Raw genomic sequence first — 11,819 nt, 5'->3', positions numbered from 1 at the left:
TTTTAATAAAAATATTTTAATTCTTCAGCGTCCTTCGTTATAATTTCAAGAATTATCATTCAAGATATAAAATTCCTACAACCAATAAATAAAAATCGATACATGCGACATATACGCGATCCGGTTTTAACGGCTTTAATTTTTTTTTAACGTTGTTATAACCAACCTTTCTCGTGTACGTGATATGCAAACTGACCTTGTCGACGATTTTATCGCTCTCAAGTCTCGCCAGTTGCTCGGCGCGATGGATAATCGATTCAGTGTGCAACTCTATGCCCACATCCTGGGTCAACTCATCCATATTTAGCGTCCTGCTCAAGCGCTCGAGGAATGCTACAAACTGTAACAATAAAATACTTTTCTTTTTAAACGAAAAAAAAAGTTAATCGCTCCAACGCCTTCCGTATACTGGCCGGTGATATATCGTTTATAATTAAAACAATTTTACATTGTGTTTATTTCTTTGGTTCCATTTTTAAATATTCAAATATCGAAGATATTGAATTATGTTTTAATTAATACTAGCTGTTGCCTCGACTTCGTACTCGCAATATTAAGATAAGAGTTTTAATCCAATTCATTAGAAACGTAAATACATCATCTTCTTGAAATCTGGATTTCTTCTTTTGACATTACATACATATCAATTTTATTATAATATATGTATAGATATAGATTATACAAAAAGTTTCGGGACTAGTTATGACTAGTCAGTTTAGATTTTTATTATTAAAAGAAACATTGGCTGATTATATTAAAATATTTTGTTTATAAAATGAACTAACATTAGCTTTGTCCTTACGAAGTCCATCCTTGGAGAGTTCCATTGCGTTTAATTCTGACTCCAACTTATGGACCTTCGCTTCCAGCATATTCCTTTCGTCTTCTAGGATTCGAACCCGTGTGTTGGCTTGTTCATGCATGTGGCTGCTTCTGCTTAACTGCTGGGATTCCATTCCAAGCTTGTCACGCAGTGCCTCTATTTGCTACAAACCATAATGCCATTTGATAAGAAATTTAACTAAAATGCAATTTTGTACTAAATTACGTTGTGTAGACTTGTTTTGCACGTGATAGAGTAATGATGAAGTAAAAAGGAAGAGTTTAGTGGAAAAATATTGACTTCAAAGAATAACGTAGACGATTTTTTTACTATTCCGTAACTGGCTTCATACTAGTTCTGAATGACTGGAATAAATTAATCCTAGTAATATGATTAACACGTTACCTAGGCTTAGTGTTTTATAATGAGTGAATAATTGAGATTCTTGTATAAAAGCTTATAGATAATGGAATTAATTGGAAGCTTGACTCATTTGTAGACCAGTTTTACTGTCGGTTTAATTCAGTAAGAGAACGAAGAAGGAAAAAAAAATTGTGGCAGAAAGGTTCATCTTTTAATAGAGAACACTGTGGACTTCAGGTGAACGGTTAAAAACTGCTGTTGAAGTTATCTGTTTTAACGATCTTGAATAGAAACATAGTTAAGAAATTAAATATTTGGTTAAAAGTACGAGTACTTACCAAAGACTTATCTTTATTGTCACCCAATATTTCACGAATCCTATCTTTGATTGTAGTTTCATGTGCCTCCACGAAACGCGTCGGCAAGCTCAATAGAATGGCAATTGACTCCATTGTATTACGAAACTCGCTATGCAATTTTTGATATTTTTCATCGCGGTGTCTTAGGTCCTCTGAAAATGTAGAAAGATTTTAAATAATGTCAAATAAAGACTGCATAATGGAAGATAAGAGGAATAATAGTACCTTTTAGCTGTACGATCAAAGACTCATTTTGATTAACATTGTCAGTAACAACGTTTAAATTTTTTGTACAATGCGATATTTTCTCTCTCGCTTCATGTAGCTCTCTTTCTATCACTCTGTTTTGCACCGCAAGCGACTCTTTCTCTTGTTTAAGTCTTTCGATATCGAGTAATTGAGATGAAAGTTGTCTTTGCAGGATATCCTTATCTGAATTGGCTCTTTCCAAACTGTCTCTGCAACTTCTCAAATCTTGTTCTATTGTAGACATGTTTTCGGTCGTGTTCATACATTTGTTTTTAAGTCTTGTTATCTCTTGGACAAGTTCAGCTGCTTTTATAATCAAGCTTTCTGATGAATGAGTGTGGGCAGTGTCACAAAAGTCTGAATCCAAGGCTACAGATAAACGGCGCACCAAGTCATGGAATTGACATCGGGCGTTTTCTTTTTGTTGTTCTTCATTGTGACACTCTAGTTCTAGTGATCGTATCTTTTTCTCCAAATCTTTTATTTTCTCTTCGCAGTAACGATTATCTCTTTGTAATGTCTGTACTGTGAGGTCGCTTCTGCCCTGTGACGCTTGTAAGTTACGCTGTGACTCTTCTAAATCCTGAATTTTCTTCTTTAAAGATGATATGATGGCATTTTGGCGAGCATTTTGCTCGCGTAGATGATCGATTTCAACTTGCTGCTCTAAAATCCTTTGGTCTCTTGACAACATTTGGTTTTTTAAATCGCTATTCTACAAAAGAAGATGCAAAGCTTTTTTTATTTTGACAATAGGTTTCTCCTTAAAGTAGAAACTGATCGCAGTAGTTTAAAACTCATCGTACAAAATGATTAAAAAACTTACTTCGGATAATAATTTGTCTCGTTTGTACTGCAGTCCTGCTAGGTCACTTCTGAGAGCGGTTACCACGTCATTACCGACATCTGCATCCATCTGTGAAACATAACTTTGTTAATATTAACGTACAAAAATTAAAAACAGTTTTTATCTTTTAAACCTACGCAATGCAGTGAATACAAGATGTAACCCGAAAACTGAATATAATTTTCAATCGCAAGGAAGACGGTATTGCATGGCGTGCGGGGTTAGACTACGGTAATTGTACTTGGTACGTATTTCGACAAGGCGTTGCGTGCTTAGGGCTGTAAGCCGTGCTTATTGAAGAGTCACGATATTTTCATACGATTGTATAAGTTTACCTTCCGCCCTTCCCGCGGTATCAGAGTAATTTGCATTATAGGCGGAAGGATTTCCCTCGACTCATAGTTTATAGCTACTTTACCGATTAGTTTATTTCAGTATTTATGCACGAACGCAAATATACTTTTGCCAATGAGGCAGAAAGAAATAAATGTACCCTACTTTCTCATATATTTTACTTTTTTAAATACGGAAATGGTCAAATTATTATAATCGATTTTTGCAACCTGTTTTAATTATGCCTTTAAAAAGTTATCATTAAAAGCTTCCTATTGCTCATATTATTCGTAACGCAATATAAAAAAAAAAAACTATAAATTAGCGACGCCAGCCGAGGATCTAGACTAGTTTAACAGGGAGGGGGTGGGGGGCAGCTGTATGCACAAAACCATTTCCGTTGAAATGATAACGGTCCCTAACTGTAATAAGACCCGTAGAATAAGATAAGATAGGGAAGGTAAAAGCTCGATACCATTTTTTTATATGCGGTACTTAAATTATTTTAACTTGATTCGACTACGAACATATCACTAGCCAAAATAAATAATAATAAAAACGTAGCTTTTTAATGGTGAAATAATTTTTGGAATCGGACAAGTAGTATTTGACTTATCAATACATACAAAAATACATTTTTTTTTGTTTATAACAGCATAGAAAAACAATACTTGGTTAATAATGTATGAACGAAGACATCATTTTTATTAGATTTTATAAATCAATTATTTTGAAGTAATGCGTGATATACTAAGAAATTGTTACGAATTTTTTTTGTATAATAATAAATTTTTGACTGTACACTAATCATATACCTAGATTTATATTAGTATAAAACTCACCTCGTCTCGATTATCACACGCTTCATAAACCTTCCAATCTTCTATTTCGTCTTTATCCTTCTCCTCGGCCATAGTTTAATAGAAAACAATACAAACGCAACAACGAACTGCAACAGTAAGCGTTGCTATGAACAGCGGCGATGTAAACATGGAAATCGATTCTGGCTTTCGTACTTAGGTTTCAGGAAGCTTTGCGTGTTTATGACGTTATCATGTTTAGGTGGAATTATAAAAAAAGTAACTATATCACGGTAAAATGTTTACCTTTACCATAAGTATATAATTAGGCTAAGCTTAACAATGTAATTTTTAAACAATCTTACCTTTTCTTTTTAAGATTTTAATATTCTCTTGATGTACAAGTACTTTAAAAGATTTTTTTTATTTGACATTGTTTTATTTCGTTAAGTGTTATGTGCTACAAACTAATTTTTATAGACAGTGAAGCATTTAACCCTTAAACGCATGATGAAGCATTTATAGATCAGTCTTTTCTTCTTTACGCAATAGACTATTTTGAAGAATCATTTTTTTTTCTTTATTTTCCCCTTAATCTATGCACAATTTAATACCCGTTTCAATTTATTGTATTTAAATGGAAAACGTGCATTTAAGGGTTAATAATTAAAAGTCCAGGACAAAAAGGGCGTCAAAATAAAACAACATTCACTTAGAAAAGTGATAAATCTTATATTGAAAGACATTCATAATATAGTTGACCAGAAAATAAACAGTATGAATGCGTTAGATCCGACTTTCACCATTCTTACGATACTTTTAGCATCAATTGGAATGTATCCAGCACCTTTTTATTCAAAACCACAGAGTAACACGAAAATTTGCGAGAAAGTATTCTTAAGGACATTGACAAAATTTGCCTTAGGTGTTTCAAATGTAAATCTTGTCGAAGTTATACTTTCTCATAAATTTTCGTGCTATGTCCTCAACAAAGCCCAACAAACCACATCATTCATTACTGCATATTTATATTTCTGGTCGACATAACAAATATATTTAAGTCGCAACTAATACGTAAGCGAGTGTTATCACTCAAAGTATATCAAATACAATGTAAATTATTTTTAACGTCACTCCTTATAACTAAAAATAGCTATAAAGATGAAATTTGGTTGTTTTTAGAATCCAAAATAAATGTGCTTATTTTTTACGCCTTAAAAATTTATAAAAACAAATTGTTCACTATTAACTTTGGCATTTATTAGTTTCTAGTATGAAAAAAAAAACTACTTCTGTATGACTTCAAATTAAAAGAAATTAGTTTTCAATATGGCAACTTTTCATAACTAAAAGGTAACAGTTCTGTTATAAAGAGTTTACATTGTACATATTTTAACTTACAGCTAAAAATAACAACAAAATCAGTTTTCTGCCGAATATGGCAATTATTTGAGGTCCGAGACACAAATTAGTCATAGAGGTGGCTACAGAACCTCAGTTCTAACTGAACAGTTCAATTGTCGACAGTGTGAATTTTTAGATAGAATTTTAACTATATTTTAATGAATAGTTATCATTTTACGGACAAGCATTCGAACTGTTAAGTTAACTGACAGAACTGAGCATATGCTTAACATAGTCTATAACTAAGTAAGAGGTAAGTTGATCACCAAGTTACAAATGCTACAAAAACTACAGTAGTAAAGGCAATAGAAAAATATGTTTAATAAATGCATTTTAGGACATATAGAGAATAGTCAAAACTCTCGCTGCTTTATTGAAGTTATTGTAGTAAATATAATCTAAAAAATTCAATAATGGACGAAAACAACTGTCTTTTTAATACTTAACAGAGCAATTTATAATTAACAAGAAACAGCCGAAGATTTCGACAAAACAATCAACGAAATCCAATGCACCTTAAATACTAATCTCAATTTTAACACTAAACAAAAACTTAAAACAAAAATGGAGACTCATTTACTTCTAGAGTAACATAACTGAACTGTAACATTTTGATCTAAATATTACAAGTATTATATCTCAATATGCTGTCATATAATTTTGAAATAAGTCAATAACTATTGTGCATAAAATGAACTTGTCATTTATTAAAAAAAATTACAGCTGCCAAGAAAATAAATGTACATATTATGAACAGAGGGGTGGTAGGGGTCTAAAAATTGCTAACGACAAGATTAAAGCCCTTTAGTGTAAATTTGATATGAGAATTAATTCAAGGGATTCCTTTAGTAAACTGTAAACAGCATCTTCAATGGTCATAATACTATAAATTTAGATGAAGTGTTCAGTTCAGTACAACAAAAATAAAATTATAACAACCATGTTGTCTGTTCTTAAACTATAGATAATAATCCCGGTGGGTAATCAATAGAGGTCAAATATTATCAGCTCTGAATATTATGTGGCGTAAATGACCTTGAACCTCAGTCGTCCCAATGGAAATCTAAACAACTTCAAAATCACAGTTTCTAAGATTCGATTTACTGTTTTTTTTATCACGAGGGGAAAATAATTTAACTGTCGACATTTTTATATATTCTAGATCCGTTCCTTATAGCTATTGTTTTTAATCAATTATAAGCTACCACCGGGAACACAAAAATGTCTATATTTTTGCAACAATTTGAGACATTCAAGATATCACTCGACCAAAAATTTTTTTTTTTTTTAGAAAATTAGCAGTTGTTTAGTTTTCCATTGGACGATGTATTAAAGGAACCTTAGTGCGTGCCAGTAGAGTTTAGAGGAAGTAGAGTGTCTCCGTGAGCGAGTAGTGCGGCTGGTTGTGCAGGCTGTTGCCGGCGAGGAAGGCCAGCTTGTGCGCGTACTGGCACACGGAGGGCACGCGCACCTGGTTCGAGCAGTTGAAGTACATGTACGTCAACTTGTACGTCAGACGTTGTATCTGAAAAAGATAAATGTAATATTATTAAAAATATGGTAACCGACGGAAAATGGTTCTAAATCATCGAATATCAACTAGATTCGTTAAGCCGTTTTGTAGATAACTAACTGTTGCTCGCGACTTCGCTCGCGTGATATTAAAACAATAAATGTAGCTTAATCTTTACGTAGCTTTTTAATGGTGACTGAATTTTTAAAATCGGCTCAGTAGCTTTTGAGTAATTTCAATGCATATAAAAATTCAAATCTTTCCTCTTTATAATATTAGTAAGATAAGAAAGTATATCATTCAAACATGTTAGCAGCTCGGTACATTACATAAGTAGCTAAGATATTTATTAAAAAAAAAAAAACAGAAATATAATAGTTTATTATTTTAACTGATTCTAAACAAAATTTTAAATCAATATACTTACGCGGTCTGGATCAAGACCAGTCGTGTCCTCAATGACGTTGTATGAAGTCGGTGAAATTGTACCTTCTCGAACATTCTGGGATACCAGGTAGAAGTCGTATCTGGAATGTTGATAATAACACATAGTAAGCAAGACAAAACAAACACGTTTCATACAAAAAATATATCATTACTGAATGCCATTGAATACTTTGTATTTTAATGTTAATTAAGGTGAAATAACTTCAAGTTTTATGATAATACAAGATGTTTCCCTGCAGCTCCATTCGAATTAAATTATAAAATCTTTTTATTGCTTACATTTCTAAAATGTTCTATTGAAAATGTCAAAATTTAAATGTTCTAATGACAACGAAAGCGCTTGACATTGAATAAAAATTACTTACGTTTTTTTATGCATTAACTTGTAATTTTTGTCCCTTTCCCATGTCGTTTTTTTAGAATTAATTACTCCCTAACTTTAATAGCGTGAAAATATGTAACCAAAAGCATGTCGTAAGGTTAGGGTATTATTTCTTAAAAAAATAATTATTTAAGAATATACTGATATTGGTGGTACATAACTGTGTGTTTACAAGCGTTTATAGATGTTCTTTACGAATATAATAAAGCATAAACACACACTATTTCGTGGCGTAGGATATCAGCAATCACTGCATATTTTTGAATAATTCCTTCTTTAATAAAAATCCCTACACTTACGATACGCTTTAGACTACATATTTTCAAAGCTATTAAACATAGGGGGGTAAATAAATTGGAAAACCTTCATGTGGAAAAGACCATAAACTACAAGCTGCAAACGTTAAGGAAGCAAAGTTATTATGGTAACGGTAATTTTGACATTTGCAGTTGAGAATTTGAAAAATGTAAACAACAAAATAAGTTTTTATAAATTTATGCGGATGAAGCCGCACGGGAAGCTAGTATTTAAATAAGCAGTATACCTTTCAGGCAGTGTAACAACGTCGTCAATAACGGTGCCGGGTCGCGGGTTCTCTCCGCGGCCATTGTTGAGGAAGATGCGCGTGTTGATGCGTTTTGATACAATAATGAAGGCCATCTTCACCTCAGCACCGCCGTATATCTCGTTGAGTTTCTTCTTAATTTCGCACACCTAACAAAAATTGGAATATTACAGAGATATTTATAGAAATCAAAAGAAAATGAAATTGTAAAATCTTATGTAACTAATATTATAAACGCGAAATTTTAGATGGATGGATATTTGTTAGTTTCTAGCCTAAACGGCTGAACGGATCTAGATTAAATTTGGCATAGTTTTTTTAATTCCCCGGACGGAGTCGCGATCGAAATCTAGGTACGTCATATGTAGTATGACCTAGCCTAAGTAGTAAGGTAACCAAAGTATGTATGGATTGTGTGAACGAGATTCTTAAGAGTGACTTCAATATGGCGGCTGAGGCAATGGAGGAGCACACTATGCCCACCTACTATAGGGACAAGAGGGTGTAATATACAAGGTTTTAAAAAATACTAAGTTACAGTTTTATGTATTTCATTTGTAACAAATTGGTCAATTTAATAATGGTATTCAATCACATACCTCATGTGTATGAACATAGGGAATCTGTCCATCGCCGACGCCGTCGCGGTAGATGAAAATGCGCGAAGGCAGGGTACCTAAAATATGGTATATTTTATAACAGTAATAATAAAAACAAGGGATAATGATGGAATGATGATAACATTCAAGCTTGCAAAAATATTATTAGCTGGTTGGCTAGCAGATTATTTAAAACCAGCCGTTCCCGTGGGGCTTTAGCCGCATTAAATTATGAAAACTTTATTTTATTGTTTACATTTGTCAAATTCTCAAGTGCAAATGACAAAATTACAAATGCTATAATAACCTTACTTTCTTAATGTTGACAACTTGTAGTTTATAATCCCTTTTCCACATGAAGGTGTTTTCCAATTTATTTACCCCCTAAGTTTGATAGCGTGAAAAAATAGCCTAAAGCGTGTGTAGGGCTTGTTATTAAAAAAAGAATTATTCAAGTATACTGTGATTACTGACTTTCTATGCCACGAAGTAGTGTGTGTTTACGCTTTATTATATTTGATGATGATGATTTGTCAAATAACAAGAGAATTTTTTTTTTAATTTCATGGGGATAAAGTCGTATGGGAACAGGTATTCCATTATAAACCTAGTGTTTGTTTCTCACCATTCCTTTCTCTAAACTTCCTTAGGGCGGAGGCGATGTTGAAACTCATATGGGAGCTAAGCTCCTCGCCCGAGGTGTGCGCGTTGACCGCGGAGTAGTACTGCGTCATCTGGCGGTCCAGTGTCGCCACGAAGGCGCCGAAGCTGCGCTGCTTCATCATCGTGTCGTGGCACACATCGTACCCGACCACCATCAGCGCGTTCAACGGCACCTCCACCGTCCACGGCGCGCCGCCCAGCTGCAATCATTTATTTATTTATAAGAGAAGGGTCAAAGGAGCAGCGGTAACAGCGATGTTTCCAATCATTTATTATAGCGGATAATTCACAATCGGCACCCCGCTGTCCCGACGTGAGATTAACAAGTTTCATCTGTCTCACCTTTTAGTCCCACTATCACCAATAAGGCGACAGATAGATACATACTACTATGCTTTAGATAAAATTGTTACGCATCGCGGATAAAAATGATGTTTTTGCCAGGCTATACTTTTCTATACTAATATTATAAAGAGAAAAGACTTGTATTTTTGTATGTATTCGATTGACATATAATTCACGATTAACAAAAAAAGCGGGGCTATCCATCCATATTTGTAAATTAAGTTTTGTTTAAAATTTGAGTTATATTACCTTGCAATTGATCTGAATAGCGACTTTGGTAGCAATAGACATAGCGGACTTGGAGGTCATGTTGCGCGCGCACACGACCTGCGTGGGTACCGCGCGGTCCACTGTGCACTTCTTCTTAATAGCACCGTATCTGAAAATACACATTTATATGTATTTATAAATGAAAATGAAAAAAATGAAAAACTATTAGACAAAAAACATTTTTACAATATCAAATGGGGCTCTGTCTCCTGAACTAATTATAACAACTGTGTTTCAGGAGACAGGAACCTTCTCTAATCAATTATCATATTTAATTAAGAGTAAGTTGCTACATAACAAAGGAAAATATAATATTATAATATATAATACAGTTAATTTAGTGTGTGATATTGCATGTGTGTATGTTTGTGTATGAATCCGAGTACGTGCGTGAGTAAGTGCGTGTGTGCGTGTGTGAAGTATATGTGTGAGTGTGTGTATTTAGTTTTGAGTGTTTTTTCAATATTACTAATTATTACTGTAGTCCAACATTATTTTGCAAACTTATGTAAATGTTATGTTAAGGGTAATAGTTTGTTCTTGGTTTGGATAATTGTAACCAAATATCTATGTTTTTCTAAATCTGAAAGATTTAGAAAAACAGAGATATTTGAGAAACAGAGAAATAAAACTATGGAAGAATCTGGAAGTGTGCTATCCACTTGGGACAAACAGGTAAATAATAAATAGAAAAACATTCAATAGAACGTAATAAATATAATCTATACAAAAAAGTGCAAATCTTTCTTCTTTTTAATAATATTAAACATTTTTATGTATTGAAATAACTTAAAATCTACTGGGCCGATTTCAAAAAATCTTATCCATTAAAAAGTTGTGTTTATTGTTATATTTTATGTGATTAAAATCAGGGATTAACATACGGTATATTATTCATCTAAACAACTTATTATTATGTAATATAATGTAAATGCTTGGAAATTGCAGCTTTTGATTGGTTATAATAAAATACAGTTAATTATATCTCTATTAGTTCAATCCCCACCAGCGCTAAAATGGAATAGGCAAAAACCACTTCCTATAACCTGTCCGTTTAAACAGGTCAGTGATTAATAAGGAGAAGGATGATGATGATGATGATGATGATGATGATACAAATAATCATAATTAACAAACCTCTCTACGGAGTTTTTGGCCAAAACGCAAAGTATCATAGCGGGATTTTTCCTAGCGATGACTTCCTCGCACATCACCGCGTAATCAGATTGTCCATCGCGTTGTATTGTCACTGAGAAATAAAACATTTCAGTTATATTGCTGATCAATATAATATAAGATTAGTGTGGTACACCAATAAAGGTAGAAGTAGAAAGAGATGGTTAGATTGCGTGAAGGGTGACATGCTGTAGGGAAATGACTGAGATGAGGGATGACATAGTTATTTAGTAAACGAAAACCCAGTGCTAGGATAAGGAAGGGGAGATAATGAAAAGGAGGGAAAGGGAAAGTGATTTGACAGTGGAGACGCATAGGAAGTGGATATATCCCCTTTATGTACGTCAAAGGCCATTTTTTATACTACAAGGTGGCAAACGAGCAAGCGGCCACCTGACTCCGCCAAAATGGCGAAGCCACAGCTGCCCATAGACATCCGCAATTGCAGATGCGTTGCCTACCCTTAATCGACGAAAGAGGTGACGCACATAAAAAGGATATTGCCCCTTCCTATGCGTCTCCTCCACCGTCAAATCCACTTTTCCTTCCTATCCTTTCTTCTTAGGTTAAGGGCGTGAAGGGAAAGAAACTAAAATTAGACCTCTGGCACACCACTCATGAGACGAAACGCCGAATTGCTTCCACTTTACGCCTGCCTTCTGTGTATTGCATTAAAGCGGG

At 33.7% G+C, this 11,819-nt stretch overlaps 2 protein-coding genes across 2 annotated transcripts in view; both read right to left on the bottom strand.

Moving 5' to 3' along the window:
- LOC106101960 (coiled-coil domain-containing protein 170) overlaps window positions 1-3,859 on the bottom strand; it is a 12,120-nt gene extending 8,261 nt beyond the window's left edge. The window contains exons 1-6 of the mRNA XM_013281350.1: window positions 3,817-3,859; window positions 2,621-2,710; window positions 1,771-2,509; window positions 1,525-1,697; window positions 786-986; window positions 197-340 (exon numbers count right to left, since the gene is read on the bottom strand). Coding sequence (XP_013136804.1) covers window positions 197-340; window positions 786-986; window positions 1,525-1,697; window positions 1,771-2,509; window positions 2,621-2,710 — 1,347 coding nt within the window. The 5' untranslated portion in view covers window positions 3,817-3,859. The remainder of the gene's footprint in view (window positions 1-196; window positions 341-785; window positions 987-1,524; window positions 1,698-1,770; window positions 2,510-2,620; window positions 2,711-3,816) is intronic.
- A 622-nt stretch (window positions 3,860-4,481) lies between these two features.
- LOC106101959 (protein aubergine-like) overlaps window positions 4,482-11,819 on the bottom strand; it is a gene marked incomplete at its 5' end in the record, with an annotated part of 14,081 nt that continues 6,743 nt past the window's right edge. Inside the window, 7 exons of the mRNA XM_013281349.1 lie at window positions 4,482-6,703; window positions 7,119-7,218; window positions 8,065-8,234; window positions 8,685-8,761; window positions 9,310-9,547; window positions 9,942-10,071; window positions 11,100-11,211. Coding sequence (XP_013136803.1) covers window positions 6,539-6,703; window positions 7,119-7,218; window positions 8,065-8,234; window positions 8,685-8,761; window positions 9,310-9,547; window positions 9,942-10,071; window positions 11,100-11,211 — 992 coding nt within the window. The remainder of the gene's footprint in view (window positions 6,704-7,118; window positions 7,219-8,064; window positions 8,235-8,684; window positions 8,762-9,309; window positions 9,548-9,941; window positions 10,072-11,099; window positions 11,212-11,819) is intronic.

The sequence above is a fragment of the Papilio polytes genome, unplaced genomic scaffold, assembly GCF_000836215.1.
Source record: "Papilio polytes unplaced genomic scaffold, Ppol_1.0 DF823934.1, whole genome shotgun sequence".
NCBI lineage: Eukaryota > Metazoa > Arthropoda > Insecta > Lepidoptera > Papilionidae > Papilio > Papilio polytes.
The sequence above is the reverse complement of the archived record's forward strand: the minus strand, read 5'-3'. Positions and strand labels throughout refer to the sequence as shown.